Here is a 19,309-nt window from a genome sequence, read left to right as displayed (position 1 = left end):
AAGCACATTAAATTACCCCTGTCGTGCCCCCCCCCCCCCCCCCCCCAAAAAAAGACATTTTGAGGCCCTCCTCCCACTGTATGCGCATGTACAAAGGTAAACACACGCATTGGGGGTGCCCATGCTTGAAAATATCGATTGTGATACTCGTGTTACATATCATCGCACACACCAGAATAACAGCAATATTTCGCAACAGACCTTCTCCGTAACACTAAACTGATGACCTAGGGGGCCTTTGAAGTTTGTCTATAAAAAATATAAGTAATTGACGTTTGTTGCCATTTCACGAGCGCACACAAATTCAAGGTTTGACATGTTGGGTATCTTTTTACTCAGTGCAACCTCATCTTTTATATTTTACCAGAAACTGGGTAACTTATTGTGTTTGCTTCCCCCAGAATTCACTTTAGTGTATTTTTTACTAATAAGTTGCGTTTCCTAGACCTTTACGGTAGTGTGACAAATGTGTGACAAACGTGTGACAAAAGTGTGACAAATTTTTTTTTAACTACCACTATTTTATTCTCTAGGGCAGTGGTTCTTAACTCTTGCCCTCAGGACCCACTGACAGGCCAGATTTTATGTATTATCGTGGGGAGATGCAGACTAGAATACTGCAATCACTGAGCAGCAAATTATATCCCCTGTGATGTATTTCAGTTATCTTGCAAACCTGGCCTGTTCGTGGGTCCTGAGGACAGGAGTTGAGAACCACTGGTCTAGGGTGTCGGTTTTCAGAAAATATATATAATTTTGAGAGTTTTATGTAATCTTCAGGCCAAAAATGATTTTTTTAAACATGTGTGCAGAAAAAAACAAAAATAATATTTTTTTTCTGCCAGTGAATACCTTATACAGCCCACTTCCTGTTTCTTGTCTGGTAAAAAGCCTAGGCGTAGGACATCATGCACAGCGCTCTCTCTCACTCCAGGAAGGGGGGAGCCATAAGAGGGCCAATGAGAGGTGCAGAGCTGGAGGTGCGCTTCTGTGTAAACCCAGGAAGTGAACAGGCAGCAGCTTCAGCTGCCCACAGTTAAAATCAATGCAGCCAGACATAGTGGAGGGAGATTACTGCAGAATATTTGGCAACTACAGAATCACAGTATATAATATGCAGTGGTTAGAGGGAAGCTTCAGAATGGCAAAGATGTTTTTATTACAAATTATGTGAGCCGACTGCAGTTCCTTTTTAAAGTTTATTAAAGCGGACTTCCACCCAAAAGTGGAAGTTCCGCTTTTAAGCACTCCTTACATGCCACATTTGGCATGTCATTTTTTAGGGGGGTTGTGGATACTTAGTTTTGACAGGTACCTGCTCCCACTTCTGCTTGGGCCACCTAGGCAGCTCAAGCAGAAGTTCTCCTCTCTCCCTCCCTCCCTGCTGTCTTCTAGGACGAGGAGAGAGCAGAGGGTTTGGGTGGCTGCATCGCTGGACAGGTGAGTGTGTGTTTTATTAAAAGTCATCAGAATAACTCAAAAACGACTGTAACTCCGCTTTAAACAAAGGAAAAAAAAAAAAAAAGTGCAGTGGACGTCACAGGTTTTACTGTGGACTGTGGAGCTCCAGCCATTTATTGTTTATTATAATAAAGTTAAAAAAAAAAAAAAAAAAGAAGTGGAGTGGAAGTCACATGCTTGCTGTCAAACATGGAGCTCCACTCCGCAGCCAGACCCCCTTGGGAAACTTTCACAAGAGTGAGAGAGCTGTGCATGATATCATAAGCCTAGGGTAATGACCAGACAAGAAAACAAACAGAAAGTGGGCTGTATAAGGTATTTACTGGCAGAAAAAAAATGTTTAATTATCCAAAGTTAAAACAATATAAAACAATAAGGGCAGAAGATTTAATAGATGGAAAGTTCAAAAAAATGACTGAAGGTCCGCTTTAAGGCAGTAGTAAACTGAACTTGGTGGGAAAAAAAAAAAAAAAAAAAATCCCTGCAAGGCAATGTCATAATGTGCTAGTATGCATGGCATACTAGCACTTATGAGAAACTTACCTTAAAATGAAGCCCTCCAACGCCGTGCTGTCACCGCTGAGAGGGCTTCCATGTCCCCCCCCCCCCCGCCCCGTTCTTCCATCTGGGTTTACAGTGCCCAGCTACATGAGTGGCCAGGGGCGCAATGACGTCACGAGCTCTGAAGGCCTACACTGTATGCCGGACCTTCAGAGCACATGTGCCCGTGATGTCACCAGCTGCATGCACTCTGAATATCTGCAAGTTATGAGATATTCCCAGTACCTACAGGTAAGCCCAATTATAGGCTTACCAGTAGGAATGAGTGGTGTAACAGAGTTTACTACCACTTTATATTGTCACCAAAACAGAAATAGGAGAGATTTTCCCATAACTACTAAGAGAATTGCCCAAACTTTGGAAAGATCTCCTAATTTTCCCGTTGCATCTACAGGACAGAAAATGAAGGAAAATCTTCCCAGTTGCACACTGAGGGCAAACCCCCCCCCAACTAAACCTGACAGGGGTTTTATTAGTCCCCTACTATATTAAAAATGAAACAAAAAAAAGGCTTTAACTTTAAATTAACTTTAATTTACCTGGCGTACGTTTTAAATAAAGCTACATCTGACGTGTCTACTTTTCTTCATATCTAGCCTGTTTCCTGCGCTTTTTCAGCTTCCTTTAGACGTCTGTGCTATATAAAAGCATATTACCTAGAATATGAACTGGTTAAATATATTTATAATTTTGCTGGTATTATGCACCATGCTTCTGAACACCGGAAAAAAATGTGGTATGCGGCCTTAAACCTCTGCTCCCTGCACACACATTAATGGCTCCTCTAAGAAAATGTGGTATGTATCCATGACCCTTTGTGTCCTACCCCTACGCACACACACACACCGACATACCTATGTTCTTTCCTAAGTGCATCCACAATAGTCAGCAGCTCGCCCAGCTGGGCTCTTAACTCCTCCACTTCGCCCTTTTTGCCATCAGTTACATCAAACTTTGTTTTGACGTCCACTAGAACGGGGCTCATTGGGGTGATGCTGGGTTTTGACACAGGCGGTGTGGTAGTAAATATAGAGGGCGGCGATGGGGTTATGGATGGCTGAAATAACAAGAGAGATAGTTATCACGCAGTTCATAATTCTCAAATTGTTAAAAATTGTTCTGGTCACACAACACAAGACAACAGACATATATAATACAAGCCGAAAAAAAGCTGAACTGGAGCTTATATCACACATCTTTCATGAGAAATGCCAGCTGCAAATGCTTTTCATCTTAGTTGGGTAGGTTTAAATTACATAAATTAATGCAACTCTATTAATAAATAATTGATTTATTTATTTATTTTAAATGCAAGCAATACAAGTACTGGAATTTGTCCTGGTATCAGTATCTTGCAGTCCACTCTACAGGAGAGCACTAAGGCAGGGAGAAGAAGAAGAGGCAAAGAGCCAATCAGGTGGGCTTTGGTGCTCATGTGAAAATAAGGAACATACTGATAAAAGAACAAAGGAAAGTGACAGAGAGGTAAGCTCATCAGACCTGTTAGTGTTTATTGTGTGCAGCAGTGAAAAATCAAGCTTCCTGTCCTGCCAGAGGTATTAAAAAATTAGTACTGTATGGACAGAAATACAAATCCTTTGACAAGCAAAACAAACAATGTACATATATTTTTGCTGTGTGTTTAGCCATTTTCCTGGAGTTCAGATTGAAACTTTCAGGGCCACAGAAAAATGTTCAGTTTAGCTGCAGTTCTGGGGTAAGAACCTGTTACATATGTATCAGAGCCAGAAAGTCGATGGCACCTTTCACATGGGCTTTCAGGTCCTGTCAGTTTTTCAGGCGGACCTGATTAGACGCTCCATGCACCTCTATGGAGCTGCGAATGTCAGCGTTGACATGTCCGCTGACATCCGCCGCCATCTGATTCTGTCCGTGAAATCCAGATGGATGGAAACGGAGACGGACCGGTCATCCGCCTGCTCAGTGGGGATCAGCGGATCGATCCCTGTTGAGCAAAGCGGAGTCCGTACACGGACAAGCCCACGTGAAAGGGTCCTATGAAGCATGCAGGAATAACATCAAACACATTTTCTGCCAGTGCATGAGTGATTTACATGCAATTCTTATGTTCTATGACAATTTTCAAGCCAAAACCGAGTTCACATCAATGAGGGCCTTTTCATCAGTTTTTTTTTGTTTTTGTTTCATAAGTGTCGTGAATTCTGAAATGTGTACCAGCCAACATGAAATACCTTCTTTTTTTCTAGTGGTGGTGTTTTGGCACGTTCATTCTCCTCTTCATGATGTACTGGTACCTTCTGGGTCTCAGTCTGAGATTTAGCCTGCTAAAAGAAGCAGAAGTTTAGTTCCCCATGCTTTCTGTTCAAAATGACTCTGTAAACCATTCACATCAGCTACAGCCCCACTTAAAATAACGTGCCCCACATGGGCTATTAAAAGGCACTATTAACTACAACCTCAGTTTCAAAAATGTTGGGACGCTGTGTAAAATCTACATAAAAACAGAATGCAATGATTTGCAAATCTCATAAACCCATATTTTTTTCACAATAGAAAATAGATCAAATGTTTAACCACTTCCCGCCCCGCCATTAGCAAAATGACAGCCAGGTGGTGGCTTTCCTGTTCTAGTTATAGAGCCTATGACGTAGGCTCTATAACATGTGATCAGTTGTGTCCAATCACAGCTGATCACAGTGTAACTAGGAAGTGACAATTATCGGCATTCCTCTATTCATGCGGACAGCGCATGAGTAGAGGAGAGATGATAAGCATCTTTCCTGAGGGGGGGGGGGGTCTGCACTGATAATCAGTGTGATGATAATCAGTGCAGCCTCATCAACAATGCCTGCCAGTGCCCATCAGTGATGCCAGTCAGTGCTGCATATCTGTGCCCATCAGTGAAGTAGAAAACGTACTGGTTTACATAATTTTATATCAAAGAAAAAGGCATTGTCTGGATTTCATACACACTAATGCACTCTTCATACCATCAGAGATGCAGGCTTTTGAACTGAGCGATGATAATGAGCAGGAAGGTCCCTCTTCTTTTTAGTCTGGAGGATGCAGCGCCAATAGTTGCCAAAAAAAAAGACCAACGCAGCTTTTAGTGCAAAGAACTGGTATCAGTTGCAGTAGGACTTCATAGATCTGACCACAGAACAGATTTCCACTAAGCAACAGACCATTTTAAATGAGCTTTGGCCCAGAGAAGATGGCAGCGTTTTGGATCATATTTAGATATGGCTTCTTTTTTGATGATAGAGCTTTACCTTGCATTATTGGATGGCACAGCGAACGGTGTTAACAGACAGTGATTTTTGGAAGTATTCCTGAGCCCATGTAGTGATGTCCATCACAGAATCATTTTAGTACTTGTCTAAGTGATTGAATCACAAACAATACAAAATATCAACTTCTAAACCAAAAATGTCACAGTTCCAAAATCCGTAATGCCAAAGGTAGAAAAAAAGTCCCCAATCACTGTGCTATTTTAAGTGCGTCTTTCTTGTGCTCCAACTTAAAAGTGTATCTCCTTGTGCCCAAATGAGTGTGCACTCACTGAACGGCTGTGGCGAACCAGCAGCCCACAATCAATAGATAAAAGGAACCTGTGTGTGTTCCAAGGACCGGATCCGACATGGGGGCATCTTCAGAAGTTCACTTCACTGAACTCCTGAAGATGCGCATTGTGTGAAATGCATTAGAGTTGAGCCACTGACATTACAGCCGGTTTCCCTAACCACATTGGGTCCAGTCCCTTGAGCACAAGCGGCAGGGAAAGCTACTATTAGACAGGAGCAGTTTGTGTTGGTACTACTCTAGCACCTGTGGAATGTGAGTTTTTTATTATTGTGAATACAAATAGCTTTTAATAAAAACATACTGCACAATGATTTATTTCCGGGTTCTTGTCCACTCTTATGAGTGAATGAGAGGTTTTCACCAGTGACGTCTACATAGCTTGGAGTGATTGGTATTGGAGAAGATTTGGCAATACACACACACAGGATCCTATATCTATTACTTGTGGGCTGCTGGTCCGCCGCAGCCATTTGAAGCGCGCACTCTCATTTGGGCATGTGGAGATGCACTTTGAAGTTGAAGCACAAGAAAAAAAGCACTTTCATAAATTGTTAAAATAGCCCGATAATTAGGGACTTTTTTTTTTTACCTTTGGTACTACAGATTTTGGGGCTGTGAAATATTTGGTTTATAAGTTGATATTTTTGATTGCTTATTTGTGATTCAATCACTTATAGATAAGCACTAGGAGACTAGTGCCTGCTATTTATTGGTTGTACTAGAGACATTTTTGGGTTTAAGGGGACAGCAGAGTATTTTTTGCTATTATTTCTGTGCACAAATATAGAGGGTTTAAGGACAGTGCCCACATATTGAGATTGTTCACATCACAGAATCATGCCTGTTTTAAATGCAGTGCTGCCTGAGGGCCTGAAGATCGCGGGCATCCAATACTGCATTTCAGCCTTGTGCGCGGAGATTTCTCTAGAGTCTTGGAATCACTTGATATTTTTCAAATCTGCATTTTTAGGTTGAACATTATTCTGAAATTGGCTGACAATTTTTAGACACACCTTTTCAGATAGGTGAACCACTGTCCATCATTACCCCTGAGGCACTGACTCTCCAAGATACCCTTTTTATAATCAATCATGTTACTAACCTGTTGCTAATTAAATATAGGAAAAACAATGGGGGTAAATAATGATTGTTGGGAATCAATCCAATGTCTCTACCACTGTTAGGTGTTCAGTCCTCTAACCAAAATGCATATATGAAAAAAAGAAAATGTGCTAATTAACCCAATTTGTTGCAACATGTTCTCCCAGCTCTTACCTTTGATAGGCTTTCTGTGTGAAATAAAATATGGGTTTGAGGTTTGTAAATCATTGCATTCTGTTTTTATGTAGATTTAACAGTGTCCTAACTTGTTTGGAATTGGGGTTGTAGTTGAACGATTTGTGGATCTTGGGCAATTACATATGCCCAAAAAACTTCCTCTAACTACACAGGTTGTTAGAATCTCTGACAATGTATCTTGCTAAAAGCACTTAAAAAACACACTTCGCTTCTGATGAAGTGGCTAGAGTCACAATAAATGTGGAGACAAATTGACTTTTGTGAAGTGAGGAAGGGAAGATGGATAAAAACAAAGTGCAATAAAAAGCAAAAACAAGTATTATAAGCAAAGCACATTCTCTAGACTTCAATCACGAGGAATGGGCTTCCTCCCACTAAAACTAATTATATGTCAGAAGCAAACAAAAGCAGGATGCTGTCTGACATGAGTTTCCTTTACTGGTACACTTAGAAATTCCCATTCATTCTCAAACAATGCTTCCAGAGCTGTCCTTGTGACACCCAGAGCCCAACTGTTCACTGAACCTTCTTCTATTACCCCTCTATGAAGTCTAATTTCCATATGTTCCTAAAGAGAATCCACTAGGGGTCCTGACAGCACCACTGGTTCTGAACAGATTCATCCTAGGAAGAATGATGAAGATTCTAGTCCAGGGAGGGCAAATAGGAAGTTTTATTGGGCGCTACCAGGACAGGAAGTGATGGGAAATCTCTGCAAAGGGAAAATAGCTGTGAAAATCTGAAAGAAGACCTAAACCTCCAAATTTATGCAAAATCTGATTACTTTGCAGGATATTCCATTTTATTATTTTTTCACAATAATACACACAACAAAATAGCAGTCTCTTCATTAAAACAAAGAGCTGCTAACCTTTCCTGCAGCCCACACAAGAAAAAAAATGGTGACCATGACCCAAGAGAGAAGCGACATCACCCCCGTGATCCTGTGACAAGTGCTCAGGATTGCCTGTTAAACCTGAGCACTGTCACAAGAAATTGAAATAGATGATCGCAGGTTATCACCACAGAGTGGTGCTGTGGATACCAAAGAATAATATATAAGGAAGTGTCATGTCCCATAAATTGAATATGGTAATGAAAGGATTGGTACTGGACTTTATAGGCACTGAGATACACAAAAATTATTTTTTTAAAAATCATTTTATTAACAATTTGATTAAAACAAGCACAACCAGACAGAAACGAATTAAAAACTTAGCAAAGTAAAGATCGCCTATATGCTTTTAACAATACATACCCCAAACACCAAGAGGTATATTCCTGAATGATTAGGACGATGTCCTTTTTGAGGCAACAAAATGTTCTATCAGGCTTGGTGTGAGTTGATCATAGTGTACAGTAGCTCGGCTCTACATGTTAGGAGTGTGAACGCTTCTTCAGGAGCTTAGGCATGCATTAATATACACATCACCCAGGAGTGAATAAGTAGGTTTATGTACAGGATACGGCGAATGTTGCAAGCGGAGATCAACGGATGTATAATAGGCCCATATAAATGGAAAAAGTATTAAGCCCCAGTTCAGCAATAATTACAGATAGCATGAAATAGCATACTGGATGAAGGAAGGCATAGGAATAGCCTGTAATTCCTAAACAGCAAAACATCTAGGGAGAGTGATTTTTCAGTGACTGCAGCACAGGGGTAGCCAGTCAATTATATCCTGATCACAGTGTGAATCTGCATTTTGATAGACGCCGCTCCGAGGATCCCTCAGCAAGAGGGCGATACATGTAGAGCTGAGCTACTGTACACTGTGACCAACTCACACCAAGCCTGATAGAACATTTTGTTGCCTTAACAAGGACATTGTCCTAATCATTCAGGAATATACCTCTTGGTGCTTGGGTTATGGATTGTTAAAAGCATACAGGCAATCTTTACATTGCAAAGTTTTTAATTAGTCTCTGTCTGGTTGTGCTTGTTGTAATCAAATTGTTAATAAAATGATTTTTTTTTTTTTATTTATAATTTTTGTGTATCTCAATGCCTATAAAGTCCAGTACCAATTCTTTCACTACTATCGTCACAAGAAAGGTGGTCACATAATCCTTCATACCTGGAAGTTTTGGGTATTGTTGACAGTTTCGAATGAAGGAGCAGTAAGGGGTCATTACTAAGGTGAGTATAAGGGGATTGGGGGCCGCTTTAAAATGTACCAAATAAATAATTAGCTCAGTGTTGTCACACAACCAAAAATAACTTGTGATTGGGTAAGGGCCGTTGCACACTGGCCTATCAAATCCAGGCATTAGTGGCAATATCTCCCTTACAATTCAACCTTCAATACTTACAGGACTTGAACCGTTAAAGCGGCCAGGCAACCTCTTGCCCGTCATCTTTGGTCGGCTAGCAGTTGGATGAGTCAAGTTTTCTGAGGTAGGCAGAAGTTCATCAAAAGTGAGCTCTGAGGAAGCTGAGGAAGACAGAAAAGAGACAGAGAATGAAAATGATACATCATTTTTTTTTTCTGTGCGTTGTGTTGATACATTCTTCCGTTTGGAAAACTACAATTATCAGCATACTAAGTAGATACTGCCTGAAAGCAAACATTGGGAAGCACCGAGTTCTTGTCTGCAATCATCTGTACAGAGAGTTTTGGATTTTCTATACAGACAGCTTCTGATCTAGAGAAATTGGGGTATTTGGCGACTATTTGAGACTACTGTGGGTACTTAAAACTCAGGAAGCATGTCAGGTCTACCGCCATCTCTAACAGAATTTACAATCAGTGGCAGAACACGGGGTAAATCTGCACAGCGGAGGCATTAAAACGGTCTAGGTCTGCAGCTCAATGTGACTGACCATGTTGCTCCAATGGACAAAAAAAAATATTCTATGTGTGCACTGTTCAGTAAAAGCATAGTCTTAAAGTGATTAAAAATTTTATTTAAAAACAAAAAAAAACAAACATGTTATATTTACCTGCTGTGTGCAGTTGTTTTGCAGAGCAGCCTGAATCCTCTTCTCAGGGTCCCTCTTCGCTGCTCCTGGCCCCTCCCTCCTGTGGATTGCCCCCACAGCAAGCAGCTTGCTATGGGGGCACACAAGCCGAGCTGCAGCTACCTGTATCCATTCAGACATGAAGCTGCTGTTTGGGCCCACCCCCCCTCTCTCCTGATTGGCTAATTGACTTTGACAGCCACGGGAGCCAATGGCGTCGCTGATGTGTCTCATCCAATCAGGAGTCCCTTCTGCACAGAATGCATTAAGATTAAGCCTTTGCAACTCCATTAAACAACATGCACATATTACACAGTAAAAGTTTATGAGCAGAAGATTAAGAAAATCACTACCTATGGCACTAAACTATTATCTAGTGACTTTATTTGAAATAAAAATGTGATGTAAAGATATGATGCAATAAGGGGTGAAGGTCAGTTCCGATTGACAGAATCCCCAGGGGGGCAAGGATGCAAATCAGAGTACACCTACTACAGTCAGTCACTGCATGTCAACAGAAAAACAAAACAAACAAAAAAAAAAAAAAACTTTGGCTAAATGGTTTAAGATGTGTCTTAAACGGAAACTCAAATATAACGTCTCAAAAAAAAAAAAAAAAAAAAAAAAGGGCAAAGAAGAAAAAAGACATCTAAATGTAAAGAGTCTGATAAAGGAATGTGTGGCAGGTTTGTATACTATTCTGTCTTTAATACAGACCCTCTGACTACCATGTTCTAAATTAACACTGCAGCCTTATATTGTTGGCATTAGGAATGAGACTGGCTTCTTATTTACACTGGGCACTCTGGATAGCTTCTCTTACCAACTCTCAAAAATTCTGGGACCGTTACAAAACCTTAATGTCGCTGGAACAAATGGATTTCTGATCATATGTAAAACGCAAAAAGGGTAATGTAGCCACAAGCAATGTGCAAAAACTGACTTTTAAGGTGCCACTTATCAAGTAAGAAAACCTATAAAATAGCTAAAGGACACAGAGAACTATTCAGGTTATATGCAGACACCTTCAGGTGAATGGACCCTGGCAAAAAAAAATACCCTGGGAATCCCCTGCAAAGGCATAACCCCCAGCCCAGCTAAATCTCAGTTTTATAGCAAGCAATGCGCAACAATCGTGTGATGTACACCAAGAAAAGAGTTTAACCGGTAAATCAAAAACCCTAGTCATACACGACAGGATATAGAGGACTTCATATTCATGACTACTTGGGATGTCCCAAAGCACTGAACATGTGGGGCGGGCAACACAGCAACAAGGCCAACATGCCCAAAACCCAAAGACAGAACAGGGGAGAACCCCACTATGAAGCCATCTCTGGCATCCACAGATGGGGTTGAATTCGAGATCATGATTTTTTTTTTAACGATTAATTGCGCAGCTCTAGTAGGTAGGGGAACATTAGCTAGAAACAGAGTGTTTCGAAGCTGGGAGGGGTCATGCATGGGTGGGGCTTTAGGGCGTTGTTTTCCCCCACTATCCATTCACCTAAAGGTGGCAGCATAACCCAAGTACAGTAGTCATAATTATGAAGTGCTTGGTGTCCTGTGATGTACAATAATAAAGATCTTTTATTATTACAGTTAAAAATGCAACGAGGGCTACTTGGAATTTTAAATGCATTAAAGATATTTTTTTAGCTATTTTGAGTGTTTCCTGAGTTGATACATGACATCTTAAAAAATCCCAGTGTTTGCACACGGTTTATGGGCTTATATAGGGGCGCGGTGACTGGATAAATTTCCAGGTCATACTACTTGTAATTAGGTAATCCAGCCACAAGAGGGCAACACCTTCATAATGGTTATGAGAGGGAGCAGAGGCACAATCTACTTGCAGGCAGAACTTATCACAGGAGTCTCAGAGATCAATAAGAAGCTGGTGATGCAACCAAAAGGTGTCTACCAAAAATAAAATAAATTACTGCATAGGTTGAAACGGACATTCCATGGAAGAAGAAAAATCTATCAGATGTCTGATTTGGCTACATACAGTCACACAGCTGCTGCAACTGTTGGAAGTAAATAGTTTGGACTAGCTTGGTCTAAACAGTTTTTTCTTTTTTTTTTCTTTTTAAGTTAAATGAAACATTGAGATCATCTTTAAAGAAGATCTTGCATGAAAATACCGTAAGTCTCCTTATGTAGCAGCCCCCATCTCCTAAATAAAAACTCCAACCAAATCCCACAAGTTCTGGAGTGTTTTCTAGCAAGGTTTGGGTTTCCTGCCCAATGGCACCTACAGAAAGTGGGCAGAAGCCAGGTGGAAAGTGGCGTATTTCTTATATTTTTCCTCCAATTTTTTTTAGAATATTATTTCTTTCACTGAGTTTTATCTTTGTTTGCGGGGTGGACGGCTGCAGCATAAACAGGCCTTGGCCTTTTCCGGTGCGTAATACTCTAGGCGAAAGCCAATTATACAGCTGAAATACATACCCGTTTATGGTTTCACCTGCCAAAGGATATGTGATGTTGTGCAGCCAATGTGATTTAGACATCTTCCTGACTGCACAGCAACATGAGTAGTTTCTGATCATTTAATTTGCCTTCCTGGTTCATAATTGTTTAGTCACCTTCATTCTCCACATAGAACAGTGAAACGGCATCATTAGCTCTGTCCAGTGACCAGAAAGTAGCAGGCTGATCAGACTAGCAGAGGTGTATGTATACCGCAAGAATGACTGACAAAAGTGACAAATCCCTTTAATAGGTAAACAATAAATAGGTTGGCCATGTGCTTAGATTTTTTCCTGGAGTACAAATAAAAGCAGAGAGGATTGTATAATCTGGCAAGTGAATGCTTGTGACTAAAAGCCTCTATTGTGTAATGTCTAATGACTGTACTACATTTCTGGCTATATCATCTATTGACACTGCACTGTGCCACGAGAGAATGTGCTCTTACCAAAATGGAGAAGGGTAGGGGAAGTTCCTGACACGAAAGAAGGGATACATGGCAAACGGGAGAGGAAACAAAATCTGGAAAGAAAAGTCGAGGAGAGGAATGTCTAGAACAAAGAGTTCAAAACAAAATTAACTTTGCAAAGAAGAGAAAAGGAAACATTTGCAGAAGCAGCAGAAAGTCTGAGCATGCTCCTGAGGTATTAGTATATAGTGTAATCACCCTTTACCTGCAGCTAGAATATCACATGGGCACAGCAAGGACTCTCTAAGTGGCAATGTGTACTTTGCATATGATGAACCTATAGTACTATTTGATCAATGTATTATTACAACTTTTAAAAATGTTTTTTGCATAATTAGTGAGCGCAGTGGATGGGCTTTCTTATAAGAAAGCCCAGCACTAGTTCTGCACTTGATGACAGATCTTGCAAACCTATTTAGATGGTAATTTTCCTACAAGAAAGACTGGATTCCATCAATGGAATGTTATTCAGCTATGTGTGTAGGTGTACCCTGGAACCATGTCACTCAGATCTGTAATTAAGAACTCAGCAGTAAATACCAAATGCTGATTTCCTTGATTTCCTAAAAACCTTAAATGATTTGCTGTTGTCCATTAAGAGTGTTGATATTGCCTAAAAATTGAGGCCAGAATTAGAGTTTTTCCCTTGGTTCTGGCTTTACCGAAATTCTACCGGACTTATGTTATTTGGTCAGTTTATCAGGGGTTTCAAATTGGTGGCCCTCCAGCTGTTGCGAAACTACAAGTACCATCATGCCTCTGCCTGTGGGAGTGATGCTTGTAACTGTCAGCCTTGCAATGCCTCATGGAACTTGTAGTTTTGCAACAGCTGGAAGGCTGCTAGTTTGAGACCCCTGGTTTAGATGAAAATGGTGCTTTGATGTAGTTTAATGGTGTTCTTAACTAAATGCCAATACTAAACAGACCTTATTTATAAGAGCTTTTATGGGAGCTTTCTATGCTGTACCATTGAGCAGGATATCGAAGCCACCCTTTGTGCTGGCATGGCCTAGCTAATGGCTAGCAATGTGCATTCTGTGCAAAGCTTTTGCTAGTATAGAGCAGGCCTCATGCGGCTATACCCATCATCCTTCTAGGAAGATACAAACTAAGTAACTACTTTTAGTTTTATTGACCATTTTATTTTTTCGAGTTACGTTTGAACCCCAACTGTACTTTCATTCAAACTGAATAAAATTGCTATCTTGGGAACATACAACCCCTCCCAAGCTGAAATGAAGATGGATGATTTCTGTGTGGAAACAGTGGTCTCCTTGCAGTGGACTGGCACACCCCTCCAAAAGCAGTGAGCATATGCCATGTTGATAAGAAAGCTCTAACTGACTCAGTGGGAAGATATACAGGACCTTTGCAGGAAGATTGTGTCTTTCACACAGAGAAGTCTTATCTGCCATCTACTGTGTAAGGGTGAGGATTTTACACTGGCTTTGAAGCCTAAAGTATATTTCCACCTTTGCAGTCAAATTTGAGAAACCCTTACTAAATATAGATAGAGTTATTGGTTCTCATTTAAACAGCATTCCTAAAAATCATTTTAAAATGTATTTTACAATTCTAGTTGTTTCTTTAAAGCAGGCTAATGCAAAAGACTAGAAGCAGTTTGTTTTAAGGCTCGTACACACGGGCCAAATATCCGTTACAATATACGGTTAGCCTGTGTGTACAGCAGCATGTCCAACAGAAGCCAGTTTAACGACCAGTTTTTATCAAATGGGTATGCTGGAAAACCAGCATCCGATCAGCGCTTGCAGCTAGTGGCTGCAATGGAGTTGGGGGAAGCAGGGAGCCGTCCCTGTGGGGAAAACGCTGTGAATATTGCTAGCATCTATAGCTGCTGGCAATAATCTCATGAAAGAATCTGACATACTGGCTGTACCCAAGATGATCGAGGGTTCAACTTGGGTACAATCAGCCTGCCCATAGATGGCTCGAATCTCGGCCAGGGTTCAACAGGGATACAAACCATCTACGGCTGGCTTGAGAAGCTATAAACCTTTGTTGGACAGTATGCTTCTCTAGTTTAATAACTGATAATGAGATCTACCATTACAGTACGATGGGTTATTTGTAGAAAACATACCTCCCCAGTCCCCACCCTAAAGAGGTTGCAAACCTCCGAAAAAAATTCCAAAAAAACAAAAACCTGTAAGCCAAAGGCATAATGAGCTAGTATGCATCACATACTAGCTCATTATGAAATACCTCAGAACAATGCCCTGCAGTAGCGCCAGCACGCCACTCCCACGGCCGACATCTTTCCCGGAGTTTCTTCCGGGTTCGTGGGCTCCGGCGATGTGATTGGCCAGAGCCGCGATGACATCACTCCCATGCTGCTGGTCACAACACAGGTCCTGAGGAGACAGCACGAGCGGGTCGTTCCTTCAGTGCGCATGCGCAGATTACGCCGCCGGCAGCAGCGTGTATAGTAAATATCTCCTAAATGGTGCAAGTTTAGGCAATATTTACAGTACCTACAGGTAAGCCTTATTATAGGCTTACCTCTAAGTACAACTAAAGAGGAAGACTTTACTTCCTCTTTAATGTTACATAGAATGGATAAACCATGTAGGATTATTCAGCAAGTAAAAAAAAAAAAAAAGTAAGCAGTAATTTTTAAATATTATACTATTTGTTGACTGGCAACATGTTGGAAATATAAAGTCGGCGTTTTTTGACTTGAGCTGCAAAAGTGGAAATACACTTTAATTCAAAGCCTAATAAACATTTAAAACATTGTTTATTCCCACTTAAGGAAAAAATACAACATAGCTTTAACAAACATTACACCACACACTAGATACAAAGCAAATCAATGGCAAATATAGTTCAAGATGTCAAAGATTACAAACCAAGAACAACAAATAAGCAATTAAATTTCCAGGTGATGATATGTGTGAAACTGACAGGATAACCCATTTCTAAAACACTGGACTGAACAGACTGCTATGCAATCACTACCCAAGCTTGAAGGTCTCAAACAATGTCATACCATTTATAACCACAAGATGGCAGAGGATGAAAAGCTTGTTGCACTGTTATGAGCACCTGTCATCTAAAGTGGCCTTATAATGAAAAATGCAGCACAGCCTTATCTAAAAAAAAAAAAAAAGCAAGCATGGTCTGTGAAAATGTATATTTAAAAAAAAAAAAAAGGATCTGTAGCAGTAACACTATGAATGTGGGCTACCACTGACAATAATGTAGACACCGCCCTGAAATTTATTTCATTACAGCTAAAGACAAGCAGTAGCGTCACCCACCTAATTACAATCATCAGCATTGCATTGATAAAAATACTTCCCCTACAACTTGCATGAAAGCCAGTGTTTCTGCACTGCAGCCACAATTTAGGTGCATATTCTCCCTCCAATCCTATCCAAATAAAGGACTAACATTGAAGAACTACAGGATAAATGTGAAGGTGCCAGCTTCCTAAATGAGGTTGGTATTTGCATAGCAAAAGCACCGTCAGGTTTTACTGCCCACGAGGGAGCTCTACAGAGAACGCAAATGCAGACACCTCTGGGTGCCTACATTACCACTGTTGTAGTAACTACTCAAAGTAGAAATCAATGTCAAACTCCAGGTTTACTTTCACTTTACATTGTTTGTGCCAAGCTGGTCCAAATAAACTATTTCTTTCTAAATAATACGCCTACGGTTAGCACTGTATAAACTAAATGTGGTATGAGTGCTGTGTACAGTGCTGCGTTGTAACAAAACTGGCTTAACTAAAGTGAAAGTAGACCTGGATTTTGCCTTTAAGGCTGTACAATGTCCCAACTTTTAAATGCTGCCTCCCATTGCTCTCATATTCCCAGAAAATAGTTTTTAAATCAAAAATTTAGCAAAAAGGTATTTACAGTGCTATGTACAAGAAACAATATCCATAAAATATGAGAGCAGTGGGGAGGCAGCATTTAAAAGGTGGGGTATTGTATGGCCTTAACTTCTGCACACAAAAAATAAGCCCACTTTACCTACCCTCCCCTGTTCTGCAGCAAAATGACAGATGCATATTGAAAGATACAATCAATCAAGAAACAGAATAGAGACCGGCAAAAAGCATTAATGACATTATCTTGCTTGACACATGCTGACTCCTGGACAAGACTCATAACATCAGCAGCTGTGGAGAAGCATTTTAGCTACCTTAGAGTCTATGTCAATGGGCTTGTAATTGCATCGGAATGGTTTTTCTCCCTATACAAGTCAATAGGAATCAAAAAGCAACTACAAGCAGATTGAGGCTGCTTAGGAGACTCAAATAAGGTCAGAATGAGGCCAACTGCAGGTCAAAGAACCTGTTCGTTTAAGTGGTCTTTGAAATGAAAAACACAGCATATCCTTCCTATAGTGTTTGCTTGCCACACGCCAAAGCACCAAGTTTGATTTTGAGCTTTTCTCTCCTCCCCTTGCTATCTGCATTAGTTACTTCTAATTATTTATCCTGACACCAAGCAATCCCAGGACACCGTTCTACTACATCCCCCCCCCCCCCCTTAAGCACACAGAAGGTGACTAACAGCCTCAACTGTGCATGATTATGTATGAGACTGTATAGAGGGAGTGTGCCCATTCCCTCTACTCAGGTCTCAGATTACAATGAGCTCTCCTCTCTATGCTGTGCAGTGTGTAATGTCAGGACCCCGCCCCCTGGCTGCTAAAGTTCCCTGAACTCAGGTCCCAGATTACAATCTGCTCCCCTCTCTATGCTGTTCAGTGTGATGACAGGACCCCACCCCCTGACTGCTAAAGCTCAGATATGCTGTGTAAAATGTGTGACCTGAACGGCTGTATAGGAGAGTGAGCTGCAGATAAACAGGTACAACTTATGTAGGAAGGTTTGTTTCATCTCTGTATATCACCTGAGGCCAGTCACTTCAGTGGGTATATGTAAGGGTTTACAACCACTTTAACTGTCAATGCTCTCAGAATCTAAACTGATATCACATGCAGGCTAAATGTATATGAAAGCATGTTGCATTTATCCACAGACATAAACTTAAAGATTTTTGGGTTAAGTGGGGTTGGCTTAAAGAAATGAATGCTTTTGCTCATAGCAACAATAATTGTGGAGCCAATAAAATTATGTCTGTTGCCCATAGCAGGTAGATTCCTCCCTTTTTTTCTAATGAAAGTTAAACACTAAAGGGGTACGATAGGTTCTACAAGCAAGGCATACTTTCTTCTTCCCTACAGATTTTGAAATGAAGCATTACATTTGGTGAACTAAAGGAGGAATCAATCAGGGACTCATGTATCCAAGTGCCACTTGGTCCAGTTCTACATGAATATCCTGTTATCTTTGTATCAGCTGAGGAGACCGTTTCTCACTTTCCATCCCTGTAATACAACCAGAAGTGAAACACACTCCTGGTTACAGCTGGGAAAATAGTCAGAGGTGGGATTTGTAAAGGAAAGAAAGCCCACCCTCCAACAACTCTCCACGAAAAAAAAAAAAAAAGCTTCTGATGGAATATTCCAGTTTCACATGTTGAGGTTTACGATGCGAGACCTGTCTATTCTTTTGACACACATGTACCTTCAGTGATGACACAAACACATGCAGGAAACACAAAGAGATGTTATGTAAAACATGAAACACAAAGTGAGCTCCTCCATAGTAGTCACACTCACCATTCTCTCTGGGGCTTTTCACTACAATCGGCTCTACATCTTGAGATTTTGGTCGGCTTAGAATTTGCTCTAGATCCATTCTTGTTTTGTTGAATGGCTCTTGTTCTGACTTTGGTCGAGGCGACTCCCCATTTGGTCTAAAATATATCAAGAGCATAAAGTGATTTACTGACCGCACAGAACTCAGAATTGAAACAAACCTGTCATGAGAGAAATTGAGACACATTTTAATGGGTGCTCCATGATAAAATGTTAGTTCACTGGCTGGATAATGTTGTGCCTTCGACTTCAATATTTTAAGTCACTGACCTTGAAAAACAGATGGAGGCAAGGACTTTTGACTTTCCTGCTCAGGGTCAGCAATCCAGAAAAAATTAAAGCCGGGGGGGGCAAGGAGAACAGATGGTCAGGGATACATTGAACACAAATACTAATATTTGGTGATTCGGGTGGACTAAAGACAGCTATACACAGCTTAATTTTCTCTTGTTCAGCCCGTAAGCTGCACTAAAGAAAATCAATCGATTCACCTATCCATTCTAAGATAGAGAATGGATGGATGGAGGAACCTCCATTGCCAGTTACTGTATTCAGACAAACCCAAGTAGTAGGATGCACTCACTATCCGGCCAGTAATTTTCCATGTGTTTCAGTCAATTGTTATGACTTTTGTCAAACTGGGTGGTGCTTGCATGGCGACCCAAAGCTTGAATTTTGGCCTGACTGAGCAGGAATTGGCCATAATCCAAGCATGAACGGCCGTCTTGCTCATCTATTTTTTTAAAAACCAATGCATCCCCCTGGACAAGTATAAAGCCTTTTAGCACTACTGTAGAGAGCAGCTGCAGGTGGTT

General features: G+C 40.8%; 1 protein-coding gene across 7 annotated transcripts in view; it reads right to left on the bottom strand.

Moving 5' to 3' along the window:
- The window catches only part of CD2AP (CD2 associated protein), a 196,539-nt gene that overhangs the window by 12,047 nt on the left and 165,183 nt on the right, over nt 1-19,309 (bottom strand). For 6 of the 7 annotated variants that reach the window (XM_073625279.1, XM_073625278.1, XM_073625276.1 and 3 more), the window contains 4 exons: nt 18,456-18,592; nt 9,202-9,323; nt 4,236-4,328; nt 2,877-3,079 (listed from right to left, as the gene is read on the bottom strand). In XM_073625279.1, the coding sequence (XP_073481380.1) occupies nt 2,877-3,079; nt 4,236-4,328; nt 9,202-9,323; nt 18,456-18,592 (555 nt within the window). The remainder of the gene's footprint in view (nt 1-2,876; nt 3,080-4,235; nt 4,329-9,201; nt 9,324-18,455; nt 18,593-19,309) is intronic. The other variant, XM_073625277.1, reaches the window with a different exon arrangement.

This window comes from Aquarana catesbeiana, linkage group LG04, assembly GCF_042186555.1.
Source record: "Aquarana catesbeiana isolate 2022-GZ linkage group LG04, ASM4218655v1, whole genome shotgun sequence".
Lineage (NCBI taxonomy): Eukaryota > Metazoa > Chordata > Amphibia > Anura > Ranidae > Aquarana > Aquarana catesbeiana.
Note: the sequence above shows the minus strand (reverse complement) of the source record. Positions and strands in the feature narration are given on the sequence as shown.